The sequence below is a fragment of the Orcinus orca genome, chromosome 7 (assembly GCF_937001465.1).
Source record: "Orcinus orca chromosome 7, mOrcOrc1.1, whole genome shotgun sequence".
In the NCBI taxonomy this organism is placed as follows: Eukaryota; Metazoa; Chordata; class Mammalia; order Artiodactyla; family Delphinidae; genus Orcinus; species Orcinus orca.
In genome coordinates this window covers 113,717,937-113,742,518 of record NC_064565.1, presented here as the reverse complement: position 1 = coordinate 113,742,518, position 24,582 = coordinate 113,717,937, and the positions used below count along the sequence as shown (strand labels likewise).

The following is a 24,582-nucleotide window of genomic DNA, read 5'->3' as shown; positions in this document are numbered from 1 at the left end:
TTCTGGATACAAGTCCTTTGTCAGATATATGTATTCTAAATATCTTCATCCCATTTATGGCTTTTCTTTTCACTCTCTTGATAGTGTCTTCTGATGAGTAGTTCAGCTCAGCTTTAACCTAATTAACTGTTGCTTTTTTTGTTTTTTCATTCAAATCAGAAGACTTTGGCATTCATGTACATTTAGAACTAGAAGGAGCTTTAGAGATTATTTGTGCCAGTGCTTTTTTTTTAAATAAATTTATTTATTTTATTTATTTATTTTGGGCCGCATTGGGTCTTCGTTGCTGCGCGCGGGCTTTCTCTAGTTGCGGTGAGCGGGGGCTACTCTTCATTGTGGTGCATGGGCTTCTCATTGCAGTGGCTTCTCTTGGTGCGGAGCACAGACTCTAGGCATGCGGGCTTCAGTAGTTGAGGCACGCAGGCTCAGTAGTTGTGGCCTACGGGCTCTAGAGTGCAGGCTCAGTAGTTGTGGTGCACAGGCTTAGCTGCTCCGCATGTGCCAATGCTTCTTGATCTTTATGTTCATTGGAATAACTTGAGGAGCTTTTGAACAAATACCTGTGTTTGGGCATCAGCATAATTTAAGAGCTCCCCAGGGAATTTTTAAAAAAAATTTCAACATCACTGATTTCTGTTCTTTTTTTAAAATATTTTATTTATTTTCCCTTTTCTTGTTGTTTTTGTGTGCATTGGGTCTTAGTTGTGGCACACGGGATCTTTCACTGAGGCATGTGGGCTTCTCTCTAGTTGTGGCCTGCAGGTTTTTCTCTCTCTAGTTGTGTCACGTGGGTCCCTGAGTGCATGGGCTCAGTAGTTGCGGCATGCGGGCTCTCTTGTTGAGGCGCACGAGCTCAATAGTTCTGGTGCGCAGGCTTAGTTGCCCCCCAGCATGTGGGATCTTAGTTTCCTGACCAGGGATCGAACACGCGTCCCCTGCATTGGAAGGAAGATTCTTTCCCACCGGACCACCAGGGAAGTCCCTCCCCAGGGAATTCTAATAAGCAGTTGGATTTGAGACCCACTGACCTCTGTGAAAGGAGAGAGTTTAAGAGAGCGATGCTTCGCTTGGCAGTAGCCAGATGCCTTATCTGATTCCTGCTTCATCTCAAGACCTTAACAGATGATTGGCTCTTCCAGGATAATCAACAGAGGTCAACCCTGGCACAATTTTTAGTGGGTCTTTCCCTCTTAAACCTCTGGTGTGCCTGGTACAGTCCTGGTTAATGCCCATTGTCTTGGTATAACTATTAATAGCATCATCCTTTCACTCTCAAAAGTGTCCCAGTTGGGATACTACACTATGTGGCTGCCCACCCCCCCCAAACTTCTTGAGGGTGCCCTGCCCCTGGTTTGCAAGCCCTCTCCTCACTCTCCTAATTTGGCCTCAGCCCCCCACTTAACAGCTCCCTTTCTAGGGTTTGGAAGCCACCAGGAGGGCATCCCCCAAACAGAGGGGCCTAACTTTCCATCCCAGCAATGACCAGGCCCTAATTCCTCATCCTTACAGCTGGATTTCTTCAAATCCTACACAATGAGGCAGCACTAGGAGGCCAGTGCGGGAGCCACACCCAGAACTAAAGCCACATCTCCAGCTCCCCACGCTGCGAACAATCCATCTAACCACTGCCTGGCCTCACGGAGACACGGCTCGGCCGTAAGAACCCACAGGCGCTGTCACTGATCCCCCGTCATCAAACCGTTAGACTGCTCTCATCAGTAAAAGAGCTCTGATGGGGGCGGAGCGCAAGTCCACTCTACCACAAGGACAAGCAACAAAGGCCCCTGAAGACCCCGGAGGTCAGACAAGAGTCAGCCTCCTCCACACAGGAGGGGCCCTGTCTCAGGTTGTCACCTCAGGACAACCTGGAAGTAGCCTTCTCCCGCTCTTTCTCCACGGCAAGGACTATACAACCCAGAACCCCCTTCCCTCTTAGCCTCCACATGGTGACCTACATGTCACCCCCAAAGACTGGGTGCCCCAGAGCAGCTCTGCGCCCCAATCACACATCCAACAGCCCACCCCCTCCCTCCCTCTCCATTCTTCTGAATTACCTGATTCATTGGAATTTCGTTCCTACCTTTAGCCACATCACCTATAGAAGAATAACTTACGATGACTGTAGTGGGTAGAGTGGCGGCCCCCAAAGATACATCCATGTCCTACCCCAGAGCCTGTGAATGTGACATAATTTGGAAAAGAGTCTTTGCTGATGTAATTAAGTGAAGGATTATCCTAGATCACCCTGGATTATCCAGGTGGGCACTAAATCCAATGACAAGTGTCCTTAAAAGATACAGAAGAGGAAGCAGGGAGGGAGGAAGAGAAAGCCGTGAGAAGACGGAGGCAGACATGAAAGTGATGCAGCCACGAGCCAGGGGAGGCCTGGGGCCACCAGAATCTGGAAGAGGCCAGGAAGCACTCTCCCCTAGAGCCTCGGGAGGGAGCACACCTTGATTTTGGACTTCTAGCCTCCAGAACTGTGAGAGAGTAAATTTCTGTTGTTTTAAGCCACTAAATGGGTGGTACTTTGTTACAGCAGCCCTGGGAAACTAACACAACAACCTAAGCCAGCTTACTTTTCCTAGGCTCTGCCTTACCCCCCTGCAGTGCTGTTGCCCATGCTACCTGCTCTAAAGCATTGAGGACACGCACAGAGACATGGACAGACAGACACACATGCACACAAACATACGCACACGCACACAAACATACGCACACGCACACAGACATACGCACACGCACACAAACGTACGCACATGCACACAAACATACGCACACATCTTTGCTAATTTACAGCTTTGTCCCAGCCTTTGCCCAGGAACCTGATGAGCATTTGCTAAGAGGAAACGGGCTGGACTAGTTAACTTATCAAGACCTGCAGAAAACCTGGGCTGGGGGGAGCAGGCAGGCTGAACCAAGGGGCTCCAGGAGGCCAGGTTCCTTCAGTTTCTGGGCTGCAAATAGAATCCTCTGGGAAGGCTGAGACAGTGCAGGCGGAAAGGAGCCCAGAGACAGACTTGCACTTGCACACCTTCGACAAAGGGAACAGAGAGGCAGCCTCCCAGGTCCAGAGGGCACTGGGAGGAAGGAAACGGCCAGCCTCTCGGTGGGGAGAGCCCTCTTGGGCAGTACACAGCGGGCTCACTGCAGCAAAAATTCAGCTGGGAAGACCTGTTTCAGGGTGAACATGACAAAGACGATCTCCTCGTAATCATCCGATTCGTACAGACACCCAAACTGGGGTGACCCATTGGGGCCGGCGCCCATTCTCTGGAGGTCTGAGTAAGCGCAGCTGCCCGGGGTCTGCAGGGGGGGCTCCGACCAGGCCTAGGGTGCAGGGGGCTGTCAGTTGAGGTACACGCCCAGGTTGGCTCTCCCCCGTGGGTCAGTCGGGTGCGTGTAGAGCAGTCACCGGTCTGGGATTCTGATCCCGCACGGGGGCTGGGGAAGCCAATGATGCTCCCTTGGCAGCCGTGGGGAGGCTCCACGAGCTTCTGCACTGGCTGGGTCTCCCCGAAATCGAGCCCGTCGTTGGCGCTCTGGACCTGGACCCTGGCTCGGAGGGGGCTTCTCGCGTTCAGGTACACAAGCCTCCGTTTTGCATCCCCAACTTGGGCCACCTGGCACTCCAGGGTGTCCCAGGCCACGAATTTCCCTCTCGCCCACGTGTTCCCGTGGTTGTGGCTGACCAGGCAGAAGGCGGAAGGGGTAGGCGCCTGCAGGGCGGGACGGGTGCAGTAAGTGTAGGCTGGGAGCACCAGCTCTGCGTCGGGTTGTGCAGCTGGAGACAGTGTCCCGGGCCCACCGCGAAAGTGCCCCATCCTTGTGGGCCGGGCCAATGACAGAGTCCATGATGTCCCTGACGGGGCTCCAGGACCTCCTGTGGTCGGTGCTGGTGACCTGGCACAGCCGTGTCACGTTGACCCTGGTGTGAAGCTGGTGGTGCTCGGACACCTGCCCAAGGACGGCAATGAAGAAGAGGAAAACGGTCCCTGTCTTCTCGTCGTACAGGGGGCTTGGGTTCATGGGGCGGTGGCCCTCCATCTGGGCTTGGGCCACCGCCTCCTGTGCATGCCACTGCAAGTGAGGAGAGAAGGAGAAGCACAGCTTGGAAACGGCCAGTGACAGTGACAGAGGCTGCACTCTGGGGGGCGGTGTGTCTCATGGGGTTAGGATCAAGGGTCATGGAGGAGAGCCCTTGGTCCAGCGCTTATTCACCCTCACAACACCTCCCAGAGCGGGACCCAGGGCTCCGCTTCACTCCCTCCGAGACAGCCCAACCCTACCCAATCCCACCAACATACATCCAGGGCGCCTATGATGTACTAGATCTCAAGTACAAAGAGGATTCTGGCACCAGCCGTTCGCAGCTCCATCCCAGCTCCTTCAACTTACCAGCTCAGTCCAGCTTCCCATTCTTGAAAAGTAAAGCCCTGGTAATAACTACAATATTCTGCCTGTGTGTGATAGAATAGGACAATCGCCTCCCACCTTCTATACACCAACCTCTATTAATGTAGCCTAGGAGGGGGCAGCACCATGATGCTAGGACTCACAGTGAGCTTCCATAGTCCCCGGGCGTATGTCATAGATGCTGCAGCTCTGCTGTCTATCCCTATTCGTTAATAGCTATCCCCCAGTGAGTGTTTCTCAGGACAGACACCGTGCCAAGAGTCTAATGTCCATAGTCTCATCTAACCCTAACCTCTAGCTCCTGGGGGACAGGTATTACGATCTCCATCTTACATCTATAGAGCGAGAGGCTTAGATAAGGTAGATGAGCTGCCCAAGGCCGTACTTCTGGTAAGCGGTAGAACCAGGACTTTGAACACAGGTCCATCTGCTTCAAACCCATGCTCTAAACAACTACAAGGACATAATGACCACAAAGTAAAGATAATAATGATATTAAACCCTTCATATGTGAAAAGCCAGCCTTGGGTGTTCATCAGAATTACTCGATCTACATGCTGGAACTTCAGGACGCAAGCCATCACCCCAACAACCCACCCCAGGTTAATTTTACTCAAAGGATCAACTCCCTCCCAGTTATGTGATGCTGAACTAGTCCTCCCTCAGGTTCTCAAGGATGTAGGGAAACCTTTCAAAAATCAGTTTCCCTGACTGACTTGTAATGAAACAGATGCAGCCAGGCGAACCGGACTTGTTCAGAGAGAACCCATGTGAGATCCGGGCGATCACTTGGGGATACCTTCTCTGTCCCATCCTTGATGGTTCCCTGGGTCCCTCTGTCCCCTAGACCTCAGCCATCTAGGGATGAGCTGGTCTCCGTATTCCCAGCAGAGCAATCACAGCCACTTCCTGCCTTACCCGGACCTGGTGGGTGGACGCGTTGTAGCTTCCCTTGAGCAGGACAATTAGCTTCGCGTGCTCATCCTTCTCGCTTGTCCGCTCTTCTGCAAAGGCCAGCAGGGTCTTCTGCTGAGGCAGGTAGAGCAGAGCGGGGATCCTGTAGGCATGGGCTCCCAACTGGAACACTCTCTCCCTCTGCAGGATGGGGCAGGACGCCATGGGGCTTGAAGGAGGGTGCGGGAAGAGGAGATGAGTCCCCTGCAGTCACATCCTGAGATGGGGCCAGAGCCGCCCTCCGGGGCAGGTGGAGCTCACCTCACAGGTAAGCTGACTGATGCTGGGTGGCCTGTCCTCCTCCCACACAGGGTTCATACCCCTTTATTGCACTCCAAGCCCCTGTTTACCAACCCTCACGTGCCTCCCACGGAGTTTGGCAACACCTCTGTCCCTGAGACGTTAGGAGCGGGTATTTGGAAAAGAGTGTTTTGTGTTGTATTTTTCTTACAAGTTGACAAACCTCCTTATAACAGATTTGTGATAACCTGCAGCTGTTTTTGGCAAACCCATCAACCAAACACCGAGCCCCGGGTGGGGTGGGAGGGCTTGCCGAGCGACGTTCTGCAGCTGTCCAACTGTCAGAAAATGACACATGGGAGCTTTTTATAACTCCAGAGCGCTAGAAATTTGTCTTAGAAAAAAAAAATTAAAGGGTAGTGGGGGGAAACCTTGATTCTTAAGGTTCTCCTCCCAGGCTGCCTGAGGCTAAGGCCCAGCTGTGTCCCACATGTGGACTCCACCCCTGAGGCAGGGACAGGGCGATGGGAATGGAACAGGGAGGCCCTGGGTGACAGGGCTCACCCAGACGCAGAGGATCCTCCAGAGCTACAAGGAAATAAAAATGAAAAACAAGCATTTGGCCAAAAAGGGTGGCAAGGGCTGGAGGTAACTTGGTGACCGTGCATGACAGTGGACTCTGTGCTGGGCCACATGGGTCCCCTTCAGGGGGCTGAAAAGAACTTCCTCCTCCTGGTCATACCCCAGAAAGCACTGTATCTGAAGACTGGCCTGCCCAGAATATAAAGACCCGGTCCCCTTGTCCTAACTCAGATGCTCTGAAGGGTCCCAGCTCCAGGGTTCCCTGTGGGCTCAGCTGAGGCTTCCCTGGGGCCCGCGGCCCAGCTTCTCCATCTGCCCCTCCCACAGCCCTCCCTTCCTTTGCACAGCACTGACCCTACAAACCACCTGCGTCAGAGCCTGCTTCCTGCGGAGCCCCACCTCCAACGCGAGCTTGGGGAGGGAAAGTAGAAAGCAAGGTGAGCTCTAAGAGTCACACAGCTTCTCCTCTGTACACCCTTTCCAACTGCTTGCCTTTTCCCTACCATGTACGTATATTATCTGTTTAAAACTTAATTTAACATTTTTGAGAAAGAAATGTAATCTATCAGTATTTTACTCAATCCATTATGAATATTATTGTTTGGACAATGTAAAAATATGTGATTGCCTAAACACGGGTGGAAGAACTAAGTCTTCATGATAAAATCTAGACCGGTAAAGGGCAGTCCAAGAAAACAGGGCTTGGAAGACATAGCAGTGGCTAAGTTGACATTCTGTTATGAAAGATATATTAAAAGTAGAAATAAAAATCAGGGAGAAAGGTGCCGTTCAACAGTGTCCTCTAGAAAATTCATCAAGGGTTTGTTTAAGCTCTTGGGTATTTACCTAGGAGTAGAAATGCTGGGTCATATGGTAATTCTATATTTAACTTTTTTTTTTTTTTAAACTTTTTGAGGAGCTACCAGACCGTTTCCACATCAGCTGCACCGTTTTACATTCCTACGAGCAATGTATTAAGGTTCTAATCCCCCCACATCCTCATCAACACTGGTTATTGTGTCTTTTTTGATAATAGCCATGCCAGTGGGCGTGAAGTGGTATCTGACTGCGGTTTTGATTGGCATTTGGTGCAATGATGACTAATGATGTTGGGCATCCTTGCATGGGCTTATTGGCCATTGGAGCTGGACTTTAGCCTGGAGGTAATGGGAAGATTTCAAACTCCTGTAGGCAAGGGAGTGGTGATCTCACTTGATCAGCTTTTGAGGAAGTCTTTCTTTTGGCTTCAGGGTACAAGGGGACAGAAGGTGAGTCTGTTGCAATTTTCCAAGTGAGATAAAATAAAAGCCTGGGTGGAGCAGAGACAGTGACCACTGAAAGAGGAGCTCAGCTCCTAGAGATGGGAAGCAGTAAAATTAATAGGGTTGGGAGGGCAAATTAGGGAGGACTTGAGAATGTCCCCGTTTAAAATAGGCTGAATTGATTTCCACAGAGTCTGTGACTGTTTTCTGGATTTCTCTTTTAGACTCTAATCTCCTTTAGGATGGGGAGAAATTTATTCATTCATATTGCAGAAATTTATCGTGTTCTTACCTTGTGCATTGCATTGTTCTAGGAACGTGGGATGCTTTGTGAATAAACATAGATCCCTGGCCTTGTGGAGTCTGTGTTCTAATGGGGATGGGTGGGGTTACTATTATTGCCCCAAACCAAATAGTGGTCACTAGGGCTGGGACCTGTCCGAGCACCTGACAAGGATGGCCTTACTTGACCTCACAAATGCCCACAAATGCCCTGCTCTGTAAAACCCGTGAGGCTGACAACGATGCCCCTGAGGAAGAGATGTTGGCGTGGAGGAGGAAAGCTGTGGACACACGCTAACCCCAACCCTGTGGGCTGCTAGTAAGTATTTGTCATGTGTGTATTTAGAGCCAAAGCCGGCACAGGACGGGGGCTGGGGAAGAAAAAGGGGCCCTCAGCGTCCGCTTAAAGACTGTTCTTTATCCTCAGGAACTCAGCACTGGCCCAAAGTCGCACACCCATTAGCAGCACCAATCCCAAATATCTTCATAATAATAACAGCAAACATTTAAGCGGCTCTTACAAAGTGCTGGACACTCTTTAAATACCCTACAATACTTTTTAAAATGTTCTGTAAATTGTATTTACAAACTGTATTATTTACAATACAAATTACAAATACTTATTCATTTAATCCCCACGACACCCCCGTGATGTAGACACTATTATTATCCCATTGTACAGATGAGAGAACTGAGTTCACCCAACCCTTCAGTGTCCAAGCTGGAGCTAAAAAACACTTCTAACCCCGTGCAATACTGTCTCCGAGAGGAGTTCTGGAAAATGCCATCTTCCTGAACCTCATTACATTTCCAGTGATGCTTTGACACCACATTTAAGTAGTTGGCCCACTGGACCCAGCTCTGGCTCCAAACTGGCAGCGGCCTCAGACTGGCTTAGTGGAAAGAGAACTGAATTAGGAGTCAAAAACTTCGAATTCTGGTCCTAGGTTCACTCCTACCAGGTGTGTATCTTTGGGTAAAAACCCACCTCCCTGGGTTGTGTCTCTCCACCTGGCAAGAAGGAAGCTATAAGGGTTGCCATGCTGGCCCCTCCATCTCCAGGGAGGAGGTTGAGCTGGGACCTGAGTCCTGGGGGAGGGGAAAGCCCTCAGCACAACCCGGTCTCACCCGCCAGCATAAAACAGTCGGAGAGAAGACAGGGTCGGGTTGAACTTCAAGAAACTGCCGTTCGTAGTATATATAAGTACATGCCACCCTCTCACTACCAAACGTAAGGCAGAGAGCTAGTGGGAAGCAGCCGCGTAGCGCAGGGAGATCAGCTCGGTGCTGTGTGACTGCCTGGAGGGGTGGGATAGGGAGGGTGGGAGGGAGACCCAAGAGGGAGGAGATATGGGGATATATGTATATGTATAGCTGATTCACTTTGTTATAAAGCAGAAACTAACACACCATTGTAAAGAAATTATACTCCGATAAAGATGTTAAAAAAAAAAATGGTACTGATGAACCTAGTGGCAGGGCAGGAATAAAGACGTAGACATAGAGAATGGACTTGAAGACATGGGGCGGGGGAAGGGTAAGCTGGGATGAAGTGAGAGCAGCATCGACATATATGCACTACCTAATGTAGAATAGATAGCTAGTGGGAAGCAGTCGCGTAGCACAGGGAGGTCAGCTCGGTGCTCTGTGACCGCCTGGAGAGGTGGGATAGGGAGGGTGGGAGGGAGACGCAAGAGGGAAGAGATATGGGGATATATGTATATGTATAGCTGATTCACTTTGCTATAAAGCAGAAACCAACACACCATTGTAAAGCAATTATACTCCAATAAAGATGTTAAAAAAAATGAAAAAGAAAGAAAGAAACTGCTGTTTCCCGTAGGTCAAAAGTAGCTGAGCAGCAGCGGTCTCAGCGAGTCCTGCCTGAGGCTACCAGGGCTGCCATGGTTTGCGGTCTTGTGGGCGCTGAGTCCAGAGTGAAGCAGCTCATCAAAGGAAGCTCCCTTATCTCCACACAGCCCACGAGGCCGGCTTTAGCGCTGCCGTCTCAGAAGCAGGGAAGCTGAGGAATGGGTCAGGGAGGCGGTGGATGGCTTCCTGGGGTCGGTGGTGGAGACGGGTGGATCTGAGCCCGCACCCGCCAGATTCCAGAACCCACGCCCGTAACCACCGGGACCACACGCCACAAGACCCGCAGCCGGGACTCGGAGGGCTGAAAGGCTTCCTCCGAAAAAGGCAGGCAGTGGAGGGTCCCTGCTTTTGCCCGTCTCCTGCTGGGAGCAGAGGGGCTCTGTTGTCAGCATTCACCTGCCCACGTTAGGAAGACGCTTTGGCAGCTTACAAATCTGTATTGAGTTCCTCATGTGTGCCAGAAGACAGGTACACAGCTAAACCCTGGTGGTCCCTGCCCTGTTCTGGGAGCCCACAGCAACGCGAGCCAGTACACCTGGGGAGCAGGAGAGAGGCACACTGCAGCCTTCCCAGAGGAAAACCCTTGCCCTTGGGTCAGTTTGGGGTACAGCATTTGCCTGTTGGCTACCACGCTGAAATCATGCCTCTCTCCAAAGAGCAGGCAGCTGTGGGCATCTAGTCTGCCCACAGCACCAGCAGAGCAAGCAGCCTCGTCCCAAGAAAACCCCATTTCCAGAGGGTTCAACAACTCCCCTCGGGCCCAGCTAGCTGGGATTCCCACCCCAAGCTGAGAGGAGCTCTCTCGACACCCACACCAGCACAAGACCACTGAGCACCCTTCTGGAAGTTCAGACCAGCAATACCTTGAGGGCAGAATTAGGAGCTCTCCTGAGCTGAGCCTTCTCCACACATGCGTCCCCTGGACACCCCAAGAACAGAGCGGGTGCCACATCAGGGGCTTGAGGGGACAGAAAACTGCCATTGTCCGAGGCATCCCCGAACGTCGCTCCATCACTCCGTAACTACCTGGTACGGAAGAACTCTTGTTCATGCCAACAAAGAAACAGGCAGGTCAACTCTCTGAGAAGTGAGAAGCTGTACCTCAAGGCGTGTATTCCAGGTTGGATCCTGGGGCCTGGGCTGGAAGTCGGGGATGTGAGCAGAGGTTGTGGGAACCCAGCTTCCAGAACAATGCAGCCCCCGTATTCCTCCAGCCTCACCTGGAGCCTCGAGGTCTCCTCTGTCGGGCTTGTGCCTATAAACACCTAAGGGAGGCCCTGACCTCTGCCACCCACTCACCTGCTGGCATGCTCCAAGGCGACGTCGGTGTACAGACCCAGCCTCGGCCCAGTTAGGATGCTGCCTCTCATTAAATCTGTCCAGTTCTCTACACAGTCATGCCGGATCAGAGTGAGCCACACGCAGCCTGAGTCAAGCTCACCTCTTAAATGGATGCATCGAGCAAAATGTCTGCACAGAGGGAAGTAGACTTCCCAGGGCCTGGGTGAGTCTGGAAGTGCAGGGACACAGGAGGAGGCGCTGGAACCACGCAGGACTCAGCTCCTCTGCTGGCTGTGTCAGGGTCAGCTGCGTGAGCAGAGCAGCTTCTTGACCGCTTGGGACCTGAGTTTCCTCTTCTGAAAAATTAGAGCAAAAATATCACAGTGGGGCTTCCCTGGTGGCGCAGTGTTTGAGAGTCCGCCTGCCGATGCAGGGGACGCGGGTTTGTGCTGCGGTCCGGGAAGATCCCACATGCCGCGGACCGGCTGGGCCCGTGAGCCATGGCCGCTGAGCCTGCGCGTCCGGAGCCCGTGCTCCGCAACGGGAGAGGCCACAACAGCGAGAGGCCTGCGTACCGCAAAAAAAAAAAAAAAAAAATCACAGTGGACTCGAAGCTGCACGAGTGCAGACCGTATGCCTCATCTGCTACTACAACCCTGAATCAAGAGCGTTTCTGGATGGCCCTAGAGATTGTCATACTGAGAGAAGTAACTCGGACAGAGAAAGACAAATACCATATGATATCGCTTATATGTGGAATCTCAAAAAAGGGTACAAATGAACTTATCTACAAAAGAGAAATAGAGTCACAGATGTAGAAAACACACTTATGTTTACCAGGGGGTAAGGGGGGAGGGGTAAACTGGGAGATTGGAATTGACATATACACACAACTTCTGAGCCATAATTTCTCTCTAAACTTCCTGCTGTGTTCAGGTCTAAAGGCTTTGATTCTTATTCCCCCGTAGTCGTTAAATTAAAATAAACACATCTCCTGGCCACATAACAGTCCCTGAAGAAAGATAACACCAGGGTAGACACAGAATGACCTAAGAATAATCTATTTATTTATGGCACCTGGGGATTTATCTTTCTTGCTCTTGAGATAAAATATATATTTCTACACATATATATGATTTTATATTTTTTCCAGCACTTCTGTGTGTTTAGGAAATTTCATGTGATCTCGGGAAAGCTATTTAACCTGTGTATGTCGGGCTTCCTCATCATAAAACTGTAGCGATGATTAAACAAGTTAATTCATGTACAGTGCTTAGAATGGAACCTAGCCCAGAGGTGGTCAATAAATGTTATGATAATTATTCCTGCTTCTGCTCAGTTCTTTTTCTTGACCAGACCTGGTCCATCACCTTTATATACCTCAAATGTATTTTTCAAATAACCACAACAATTTTTTTAACTTTAAGCTTTTAAATTCCTCTCCTCTCCCCACTCCCAACAGCAAACTGAACACGGGAAATTATTAGATAATCCTAAAAGAAATTCACTTACAGTGAATTAAACTAACTACACTTGAATATTCAATTTCTGCCAATGCACAATTATAATAATCAGTGTCAAATAAATGGCTTAGATTATTAAATCCATGAATGAGCTATCAAAAATTATCACCCAGAAAATATCACAAAAGCTTCTGGTCAAGGGCATCCCAGTTCTTGAAAGGGATTTCTCAGTGTCTCAGTCCATTCAGGCTGCTACGTACCATAGACTGAGGGGCTTATAGACAACAGAAATTTACTTCTCACTGTTCTGGAGGCTGGGAAGTCCAAGACCAAGGCGCTGGCAGGTTTGGTGTCTGGTGAGAACCCTCTTCCTGCTTCAGAGATGGATGTCTTCTCTCTGTATCTTACATAGTGGAAATGGCAAGGGAGCTCTCCGGGGTCTCTTTTATAAGGACATTTAGGTCCCTCATAGGCTGAGCCCTCATGACCTCATCACCTCCCAGAGGACCCATCTTCTATACCACCACACTGGGGGATCGTTTTCAACTTATGAATTTGGGCAGGAGGGATGGGGATACAAACGTTCAGTCTATGACACTCAGTTTCATCCCAAAATATGCCCATAGCAGAATAGTAGACAATCTTTAAAAAGAGTGAAGGATTTAAAGTGTGCTGAATTGGAAAACTACCAAGAAATAGATACAGAACAGTGTGTACGTGCTGTGGTCCAGCCTAAGTAAAACAAAGGATATAGGTGTGTGTGTGTGTGTGTGTGTGAGAGAGAGAGAGAGAGAGAGAGAGAGAGAGAGAGAGAGAGAGAGAGAGATTATGCATAGAGAGAACATTTCTGGAAGGATACGCATGAAACTATTAACAGAGGTTATGTAAAATGTTTCTGAGCAGGAAAGTGACAGGTTCAGAACTGTGTCAGCTGACTCACATGGCATATTGAGTGGGATGGGGTGGGGAGGACTGGAAGTAATTGGGAGAGACTGAAACCAGGAGACCTGTTTAAAGGACATCGTGGCAATGGTACAGGTGAGAATTGATGGGGGCCTGTTCTAAAGCAGTGAGATGCAGTGGGGGAGGAAAAGAGAAATTAGATTCACTTTTGAGGTGCTTCCAGTGGTACCCCCAGGGCCCAGCACAGTACCTATACCTGCTAGGTGCTCCAAAATGTACAAAATGAATGGTCTCCTGTATAGAAGACTTAGAACTCCAGCTCCTACAGGCATCTGCTGGGCCCCTCAAGACACCAATCCCACAGAGGCCGTGACCCTCTTCTCAGAGTTTGCTCACCCAGCCCGGGGCCCTGGGAAGCAGGGTCGGGAGACGGAGTCCACAGGCAGGTGAAGCCAGGGCCCATGTGTCCCTTGTGCCCCTCTTGCCCTGCCCACCCGGGAGTGTGGCACGGCTTCCTGCCCTGCCCAACCGCCCTCGCCCCACCAGGCCCCCCCACCAACAGCCTGCCACACTGTAGGCAGCCTCTGAGCTGAGCTCCGTGCATACATGGCAGCGAAGTGGTGTCTCCAAAAAGCCGTGGGCCTGGCCTCCCTCGGGACCTAAGAGGAGACAGGAAAACTACAAATGAGACAGGGGGAAAGTGAGCCCAAAAAAATCAGATATAACCCTACACACACATACACACTCACGCATGCACCTGCCACCATAACATGGCGCACTTCGCAGGTGCTTAGAATAGGTTTCCTAAAGGCATGAGACGATGCAGGCGAATGAACCCGGAGATAAGGAATCTCAGGGATGTGGCGCATGAGGAGCGGTTGAAGCAAAGAGAGCTGAGCCTCCTGAGGAACAGAGCATTCAGCGGGTCCCCCCAAACCCTGAACGTGTACAAGCTCCACTGGGGGCCTTTGGAGGCGGGGGCAGTGGGGAGAAGAGGAAATAATTGCATTTATGCTGGTAACTTCTGAGCCGAATGTGGGGTTTGGTTTATAGTGTCCTGCTCAAATGTTTGTGGAATGAATGAAGGGGTGTGTGGATGGATGGAAGGACGGGTGGGTGGATGGGTGAGTGGATGGGTGGGTGGGTGGGTGGATGGATGGATGGACAGATAAGAAACCAAGTCTATCTGGCTTTCAGAGGCAACACTGAAACCATATTTTCATGGCCATCAGAGGGCTGTGGTAGACAGCTTTCAAAGCTGGCCCTCAGCGATCCCTGTGTCCTAGGATTCATGCCTCTGTGTAATCCCCTACCTCTGAGTATAGGCTGTACCTGATGACTTCCTGCCAATGAGTAGAATATAGCAAAGGGGAAGGGATGTTACTTCTGTGAGGAGACCACAAAAGCTGATGACTTCCACCTTCCCGGAATCTCTGTTGAGCACCTTGGTGACAAGCTACCTCAGTGAAGAGGCCTTTGTGGGGCCTCAGGTCAACAGTCAGTGAGGAGCTGAGGGCCTCAGTCCAAGAGTCCACAAGGAAGTGAGTGCTGCCAGCAAGCTCGTGAACGTGGAGGGAGATCCTTCCCTAGTGGAGCTTTGAGAAATGATCCCCATCCCACTGGCACCTGGAGCGCAGCCTGTGAGGGACCCTGAGCAGAGAACTCATCTAAGCCCATATTCCTGACCCACAGAAACTATGAGATAGCAAATGTGTGTTGCTTCAAGCCACTACATCTTAGGTTAGTTTGTTGCCAGCAACAGATAGCTAATACAGTGGCTGATATGAGTTTAATATAAAAATGGACATCCTGGCAATTAAACTTGACAAACGACGGTAGTGGTTAAGAGCCCAGGTTTTGGTACTGATTAGATAGGGTTTGAATCCTGGATTCCCAACTTACTAGCTGTGTGGCTTTGGGCAAAATGATCAACTCCTATGAGCCTCTGTTTCTATGTCTTTAAAATGGGCATGATTCTCTGCTCATAGAGATAGCACAAGGATGACATAAAACGATTATGGAAAGTACTTAGCCCAGGACCTGTCACTGAATAGAAGGTAGCTATTAGCAACAACAACCACCACAACAGTAGTAGTAACGGAGCAAGTTCCCTCACAAAGCAGCAAGTGTCCCATACCTGGAAGGGATGGAGCTGAGCCACGATGTCATGGGCAAGAAGTGAACGGAGCCCTAGAGGACCACAAGCCCTTTCCAAGTCTCAAGGGGCCGCCGGGCTTACCCTGCACCTTCGCTCTGAGCAGCGCTTTTCCTCCTGCACGGCCTCTGGGCCAGGTGTGCAGCCACCACCCTGGCTGGGCCCATGGGATCCAGGAAGCTAAACACCCAGCCAGGAAATGATTGTCACGGGCACGGGGCCAGCGCTGAGCCAGGCGGGTCTGAAGGTCAGGAATGTTTCCCAGGGAGCCTTTTCCAGGAGAGGACGAAGCCTCTGGCTGCGGGTCTCTGGAATGGAAAAGAGGGCTTCCAAGCACACCGGCCTGCTCTGAGAACCCCGACAGGACACAGGACAGGACAGCGAGAGCCCTCCAGGGGTCTCCAACCCCCAGGAGCTCTTCACTGACAGGTGAGCAAATGGTTTTAGTATTTTTTTAATGAAATGAGATGAAATGAGATAATGGTCCAAGGTGTGGCCCGGGCCGCATAGGGAAGACCCCAGGCAGGGGTGTGAAGGGAGAGGCAACCCCACTCCCCCCTTCACTGAGAAAGAGATTCAGGAGAGGAAACAGCCCTGGATCTCACTCATCTTAGCTTCATCACTCTCCCCTCCGGGACTCAGTTTCACCATCTGTGAATTGGGGTAATGATTCCTTCCAGGCTCCTCTCCCGTGAAGGCTCCAGGAGCAAGTGAGATAATGAACAGGACTGGCTACAGAAGTGGCAGGGCCCCATGCAAAATGAATAAGGCCCCTTGTTCAAAAATTATTAAGAATTTCAAGAATGAAGAATTTTAGAATTATTAAGAACTGCAACAGCAGAGCGTTAAACTAAGTGAGGGGTCCTTCTAAGGGCAGGGCCCTGTATGACTGCACAGGACACACGCCTATGGCTCCAGCCCTAAAAAATAAATGTACACGTAAACTGTGAAGTGCTAAACAAACTGAGATTACTAGGTGCCCGTGGCTCAAATCTCAGGGTCAGAAAGCACCCCTGGGGAACGGAAGTCACAGTGGTGAAGTGACAGCCCACTGCACTGCTGCTCTGGGTCCTGTCTCAGAGAGCGTCACCCTCTCAACCTTCTGGACTTGCACCGCCATCTGGCCTCAAGCCAAAGCCTGGTGCGATACAAATGTCTGGGGACACAGTTTTCTTGGATGTGGCAAAGGTAGGTTGTTCTTTTCGACCTTGATTTAAAGTTTGTTCATTTGCAGCAATATGGACGGATCATGAGATTATCATACTTGTGAAGTAAGCCAGACAGAAAGACAATTATCATATGATATCACTTATATGTGGAATCTTAAAAAAAAGATATAAATGAACGTATATACAAAACAGAAATAGATGCACAGACATAGGAAACAAACTTATGATTACCAAAGAGGAAGAGGGGGAGGGATAAATTAGGAGTTTGGGATTAACATATATTAGTAGTTATATATATAACTACTATATTTAAAATGGATAACCAACAAGGACCTACTGTATAGCACAGGGAACTATACTCAATATTTTATAATAACCTATAAGGGAAAAGAACCTGAAAAAAGAAATGTATGTTTAACTGAATCACTTTGCTGTATACCTGAAACTAACACAACATTGTAAATCAACTATACTTCAATTTTTAGAAAAGATCTATTGTATCAGTTGCACTAGCAAAACAAAAAATTAATAAAATAAAATAAAATTTGGGATGTTCACACAGTCCCTGGCTAAACAGCACTGGGACTTGCAGATTCCTATACTTCTGACAGTTCTGCCAAGTTCTGACAATGGTAATTGGAAAAATGCTTATGTTAACACAGTAAGACGGCTGGTGGGAATGTCCCAACGCCCCCGCCCCCCCATCACATCTTTGTCCTCCCCTCCCCTTCTCCCTCTCCGCTTTTGCACTCAAATTTTCTCTTCCCTTTTCACTCCTGTCCTGGCTGCCCTTGGCATTGTTTAACCCTGCAGCAGTAGAAATCGGGGTCTCCAGGGGTGTCTCAAGCTTTCTGGTCCGCGAAAACAAACAATAGACCATCTTCCTTGATGCCACCCTCAATTCCACCCCTTCCTGGAGTCCAAATTGTCTTGAAAACCCTCTCTTGGAAGGGCTCCCCACGGGAAAGGCAGGGGGTCATGCTAATGACAGTGACCAGAGATGGAGGAAGACCACTGCTTTAAGAACTTGTCCGTAGACCTCTCTGACCTCTGCAAGGGTAGCCCAGGAAGCTTACACTAGTGGACGAACCAGACCAGAGGCTCAGAGGAGGAGGCCAGATCTAGCTGCCTCGCCCTGCTTGCTCCACCGTGGACGCTGTAGCCACTGTTTGTCTCAGCAGTTAGCGAGCCCGCCAGTCCTGCATCAGACAGCCCATCTGCCGGGACGGGTCCTTTCCCCATGTCCGTGAGCCCACTGCCACCCTAAGTAGGTGTCAGCACTGCTGCTCTAAGGTTACCCAAGCATCCCCAGAGAAAGACAAAAGTCCTTCCTTTGTTCTTTCAACAAATAATCCCCGAGCACCTGGGGCAGGTAAGGTGTCTACCTTAATTGACCTCACCTTTGGAATGGAAAAAAAATGAGGATCATTAGAGGGATATCAGGAAGGCCTGCATGGAGGAGGTGGCCTTTGAACTGAGCATCACTAAACAAGCTAACATCACTTCTTAATTATTTTACAAGAGGAGAAGAGCTGATGAGTAGAGTTTTATGTATTATGAAGTAAGTCTCCCTAACTTGGAAAATAAGGTATTAATTTTTTCGCACTTAACCCCAATTGAATGTTGCAAGTTCTTTAAATAGCACTCTTTTACAGAGAGCACATTCCCAGGGAAAGGACAGCAGGGTTTCAACAAGGTGAAACAGGAGCCCCACAGGGCCTGGTGATGGTGGAAGCAGAGGCAAGGACCTGGGGAAGCAGGAGGCCTGTTTAAAGGATGCTGATGGAGCAGGTTTGCTAGAGCAGAGGGAAGGTGGTGGTGAGGTGGCCCCAACCCATGTGGCCTGGACCCCAAAGATCCCCGGAGATCACAGCAGGGGTCCACATGGCCAGCATGCCTCAGGGGGCACCCATGCCTCACTTCCACACTCCAGCACCAGCTGGCTTTGCCTCCATCACCTTCACTTTTGGCAGGAGGTTTGTGCCCCAGCAATGGTGTCTCCTACAGTTAGGAGCTCTGACCATCAATTATCCAGGTCTTTGAGGAGTTTAGAATGGGACATTGATGCATTATTATTTAATGACTATGTTTCCTATCAGAAATAAACCCTTCAAAACACAGACTCTCCAATAGACAAGAGCTTGGACCATGCCTTAAAAGGCTCAGAGATGCTTGGGAGCGACTGGGGCAGGGACCAGCAGGGATGAGGAAGGCATGCAAGCTGGATCTAAGGACCTTGACCCCCAGGCTCTGTCCGGAAGTGGCAAGGGTTGGTCTCGGGTGGCTGACTCGGGGAGCATTGTGCAACCCCACGGGCTAGTCTGTATGACCTGCTTATCTCCGTGTTTCTATCCACCACGGCAGTGTGCTCCTTGCAGACGGTCTCCTCAGAGAACACCTCATCCAGCCGGTCGGTATCTGTGGCACCCTTGCCTTGGACCAGCAGGGCAAGGGTGCCGCAAATACCGTGATAAGATGTGATAAGATGGACAGAGCCCATGCCCCCTCCCAAGCTCCCCACCTTCATTCCGAGCCCCTCAGCTGCCTCTGCCCCTTTACTGCTGTCCAAATAAGTAGATTCAGAAAATCCAATTTCCTACTCACAGGCTGATTCATTTGGCATTCTTGAGCCAAAACAGATTCGCATTAAACCCCACTAATGGGACAAAAAGCTTCCAAGTATTTTAAATTTATAAAACCTTGGCATAATGGGCTTTACATGATGCTCTCTAGATGTAAATCTGTTCATGAAAGTGAGTACATCTATAAAGATATTTTTGCTCTCATCTGAGTGACAACGACATTCCTTTGTGGATTCTTGAACACTGGAGGAAAGCCCTCCTTTCTGCCAAGTTCCTTTTTAGGAAGTTAGCGTTGAACTTAAAAATGATTTTAGGGGCTTCCCTGGTGGTGCAGTGGTTGAGAGTCTGTCTGCCGATGCAGGGGACGTGGGTTCGTGCCCCTGTCCGGGAAGATCCCACATGTCACGGAGCGGCTGGGCCCGTGAGCCATGGCCGCTGAGCCTGCGCATCCGGAGCCTGTGTTCTGCAACGGGAGAGGCCACAACGGTGAGAGGCCTGCGTACCGCAAGAAAAAAAAAAGATGATTTTAAGGTTCTTTGTTTCTGGATTAAAAAGGCCTCTGGCACATGGACAGTTTTTCCTGGTGCCTGAAATATCAGAGCAGTCACCTAGAACTAACTTTCTGCAGTTTTCTGCCTTCTTTGGCACTGATTCAGAGTCAAGATCAAAGTCACTCGCAGTCGGCTAATGTGGGTTCCAGGTCAAGGGTAAGACAGGGAGGGATTCCAGCTTGGGGTCAAAATGAAGCCATCTTGTTGCTCAATCAAAGGTAAACAGATCCACCTAAGCTATGCTTGGAAAAACATTATTATAGCTGATTTGTGTATCCATTGGTGAAATATCACAGAAATTGTCAGAATAAAGTAGCCTGGGTGGGTGTGCAGCATCTTTTAACAGTGGCCACAGGCTGTAGAGGCCAAGGTGGTACTTGTATACCAGAGGCCCAGCCTGGGTCAGTGTCTATCACTTTGCCAGAGCCAGGCTGCCTCCACCACCTGCTGGCTGTGTGACCTTGGCTGAGTCAGTTAACCTCTCTGAACCTCCACGTTCTCTACTGTGAACATGGAGGACATGGCACAAGGACAGTAATGATCGTATAGGCTCGCCCTGAGTGTTCAATGAGATGATGAATGAATTGAAGATGAACTACCCAATGAGTAGAATGTGGTTCTCATTACTACTATCCCAATAGGTCTTGAGGAAGAAAATGGACCTTTTTTTTTTTTTTCCAATATAGAAGTTGACTTTAAGTAGCAGGGAGAGGGAGTACCCTGGCGGTCCAGTGGTTAGGACTTGGTACTTTCACTGCTGAGCGCCCAGATTCAATTCCTGGTCGGGGAACTAAGATTCCACAAACCATGGGGTACAGCCAAAAATAAATAAATAAAAGGAGCAGGGAGAGAATTTATTAGTTCACACAGTTAGAGAATTGAGCACAAAACACTAGTGTGTACACAAGGACCCTCAAACGTAAAGAGAGCAGGCGTCCTTTGAAGAGTTGGCCCAATCTGCCTCAAGGGCTCTGAGCTTGTCCATCTCTGAGGAACCCCATTCCTCCGTGGCACCACTCACGTCTGCCTGTGGTCAGCTGAGAAGACCACACACCCAGCAATGTTTCCCTCGAGGAGTCAGCACATTGGATTCGATGATTATTTTCCTTCAGTAAATATTTCCTGGTAAGCGAAGGCATTGTTTCTGGCAAAAACCTAATGCTCCAACATTGTTTCCTTCCAGTTTCATTGAGATGTAACTGACAGGCAGCACGCTGTAACTTTAAGGTGGACAGCATAGTGATTTGACTTACATAGATCGTGAAACGTTTACCACAATAAGTTTAGTGATCACCCATCACCTCATATAGATACAGAATTAAAGAAATAGAATAAAAAATAGTTTCCTTTGTGATGAGGACTCTTAGGGTTTATGCTTTTAGCAACTTTCATAGATAACATGCAGCAGTGTCATATTTATCATGTTGTACGTTACACCTTATAACATAACTGGAAGTTTGTGCCTTTTCAGTGCCCTCGTCCAATTCCCCCTTTCCGTATCCCCCGCTTCTGGTAACCACAAATCTGATCTCTTTTTCTATGAGTTCGTTTGTTTTTGAAGTATAATTGGGCTACAATACTATGTTACTTCCTGTTACACAACATAATGTGACGTTTCTGTACATTTCCACATGATGGCCATGGTAAGTCTAATTACAATATGCCATCATACAAAGGTATTATATAGTTATTGGCTGTGTTCCCCATACTGTACATTTCACACCCATGACTCATTTATTTTGCAGCTGGAAGTTTGGACCTCTTAATCTCCCTGGCCTATTTCTTTCCTTCGCTACCCTCCTACACTCTGGCAACCACCTGTTTGTTCTCTGTATCTATAACCCCGTTTCTGTTTTGTTATGTTTGTTCATTTGTTTTGTTTCATAGATTCCATGTATAAGGGAAATCATGAATTACTGTTCTTTCTCTGTTTGACTTATTTCACTTAGCATAATAAAAACCTCTAGGCCCATCCATGTTGTTGCAAATGGCAAGATTTCATTCTTTTTTATGGCTGAGTAATATTCCATTTGTGTGTGTGTGTGTGTGTGTGTGTGTGTGTGTGTGTATTTATATATATGTATATCTATTTATACCACATATTCTTTACCCATTCGTCTGTTGATGGGCACTTATGTTGCTTCCATAAACATAGGGGTGCATATTAGGATTAGTGTTTTCATTTTCTTCAGATAAATACCCAGGAGTGGAATTGCTGGATTGTACGGAGTTCCATTTTTGATTTTTTGAGGAACCACCATACTGTCTTCCATAGTGGTCACACCCATTTAAAATCCCACCAACAGTGCACAAGGGTTCCCTTTTCTCCACATCCTTGCCATCACTTATTATTTGTTGTCTTTTTGATGATAGCTATTCTGACAGGTGGTGTCTCATTGTGGTTTTTTTTGTTTGTTTGTTTGTTTTGTTTTTTTTGTTTCTTGCGGTACGCGGGCCTCTCACTGTTGTGGCCTCTCCCGTTGCGGAGCACAGGCTCCGGACGCGCAGGCTCAGTGGCCATGGCTCACGGGCCCAGCCGCTCCGCGGCGTGTGGGATCTTCCCGGACCAGGGTGCGAACCCGTGTCCCCTGCATCGGCAGGCAGACTCTCAACCACTGCGCCGCCAGGGAAGCCCTCATTGTGGTTTTGATTTGCCTTTCCCTAATGGTTAGTGATGTTGAGCATCTTTTCATGTGTCGTTGGCCATCTGTATGTCTTCTTTGGACAAATGTCTGTTCAGATCATCTGCCCATTTTTTAATCAGGTTGTTTGTTTTTTTGATGTTGAGTTGTATGAATTCTTTGTATATTTTGTATATTAACCCCTTATAGGATATATTTTTTGCAAATATTTTCTCCCATTCAGTAGGTGGCCTTTTCATGTTGTCGATAGTTTCCTTCACTGTGCAAAACCTTTTTAGTTTGACGTAGTCCCATTTGTTTATTTTTGCTTTTGTTTCTCTTGCCTGAGGAGACATATCCTATATATATATAATTAAGACCAATGTCAAAGGACTTACTGCCTATGATTTCTTCTAGAAGTTTTATGGTTTCAGGTCTTAGATTTAAGTCTTTAATCCATTTGGAATTTATTTTTGTGTGTGGTATGAGAGAGTAGTCCAATTTGATTCTTTTGCATGTAGTTGTCCAGTTTTTCCAAAACCACTTATTGAAGAGGCTTTCTTTTCCCCATTGTATATTCTTGCCTCCTTTGTTGTAGATTAATTGCCCATACACACGTGGGTTCATTTCTGGGTTCTCCATTCTGTTCCATTGATTTATGTCTGTTTTTTTTGCCAGTACTATACTGTTTTCACTACTGCAGCTTTTATTATAGTTTGAAATCAGGGAGTGTGATACCTCCAGCTTTGTTTTTCCTTATCAAGATTGTTTTGGCTATTCAGGGTGTTTTGTGTTTCCATGCAAATTTTAGAATTATTTGTTTTAGTTCTGTGAAAAATGCAGCTGGTATTTTGATAGAGATTGCATTGAATCTGTAGCTTGCCTTGGGTAGCATGGTCGCATTAACAATATTAATTCTTCCAGTCCATGAACACAGTATTATCTTTCCATCTGTTTGTGTCATCTTCAATTTCTTTCACCAATGTCTTACAGTTTTCCAAGTACAGGTCTTTTACCTCCTTAGTTAGATTTATCCCTAAGGACTTTATTCTCTTTGATGCAATTGTAAATGGGATTGTTTTCTTAATTTCTCTGATAGTTTGCTGTGTATACAAAGGCAGTAGATTTCTGTATATTAATTTTGAATCCTGCAACTTAACCAAATTCATTGATGAGTTCTAGTAGGGTTTTTTTTGTGGTGTCTTTAGGATTTTCTGTGTATAGTATCATGTCATCTGCAAACAGTGATAGTTTTACTTCTTCCTTTCCAATTTGGATTCCTTTTATTTCTTTTTCTCGTCTGATTCCTGTGGCTGGGACTTCCAATACTGTTGTCAAGCAAGGGCTCGCTGCCCCACGCGCACAGAAGCCAATGCTATGACACCAGCGTTTGAGAAAAGAGCTTTATTGCGAGGTGTCCCTGTAAGGAGACAGGAGGCAGGTCTCAAATCTCTCTCCCCAGTCCAGGGTTTCCGGTAAAATTTAAGTTAGGGGATTTCAAATTTGGAAGCTAATTGGCTAGTCTTAAATCAGTCCATATAAGCTACTCATGCTGCTGGAAGCCAGATTTTCCTTATTGAAGGACTTCTCGTTTCGTAAAGAGTTCTGGTGGCAATATTTCTATTCTTTGTTTTCCGTAGACCAAAGGTTCTTGTTTCTGGGGTCATCCTGGAGACATGGGTTCCTGTCTTGCACATGTGCAAGGAACCCTGTCTCTGTAAAATAACTCCAGGGGTTATGCAACCTGTTTCAAGGGAGCAAAACCAGTTTAAGATGGTCAATGTCCTTCATGCTGTTTCAATACTATATTGAATAAAAGTGGTGAGAGTAGGCATCCTCGTCTTGTTCCTGAACTTAGAGGAAAGGCTTTCAGCTTTTCTCCATTTAGTATGATGTTCCTATGCTCCAAAATTTTTAAAAACTGGTTTAGTAGATGCTGGTGTGAAAGGAATTTGAGGAAATCAGTAGTGGATGAACCATCTGTAAGAAGAGTATATTAGCTTTCTACTGCTGCTATAACAAATGACCATACTCTTAGTGGCTTAAAACAACACAAGTGTTATCATCTTACAGCTCTGGAAGACAGAAAACCAAAATGGGTCTCGCTGGGCTAAAATCAAGGTGTGGGCTGGGCTGCTTTCCTTCCGGGGGCTCCAGGGGAGCCTTCTCCATCCTTAGAGGCTGCCCACATTCCTTGCCCTGTGGCCTCTTCCTCCTTCTTCAAAGCCAGCACCTTCAAATCTCTCTGA

General features: G+C 48.3%; 2 protein-coding genes across 2 annotated transcripts in view; one reads left to right on the top strand and one right to left on the bottom strand.

Moving 5' to 3' along the window:
- Positions 1–2,041: 2,041 nt before the first annotated feature.
- On the bottom strand, positions 2,042–5,878 carry NEU2 (neuraminidase 2). The gene is given in 5 exon segments (XM_004262913.3): positions 2,042–3,428; positions 3,431–3,766; positions 3,769–3,825; positions 3,828–4,080; positions 5,335–5,878. Coding segments are annotated over 5 exon segments (1,131 nt in total). The 5' UTR covers positions 5,536–5,878; the 3' UTR covers positions 2,042–3,144.
- Positions 5,879–15,690: 9,812 nt separating this feature from the next.
- Positions 15,691–24,582, top strand: part of NGEF (neuronal guanine nucleotide exchange factor) — a 112,701-nt gene continuing 103,809 nt past the window's right edge. Inside the window, exon 1 of the mRNA XM_004262576.3 lies at positions 15,691–15,839. The gene's annotated coding sequence lies outside the window, so the exon portion shown is untranslated. The remainder of the gene's footprint in view (positions 15,840–24,582) is intronic.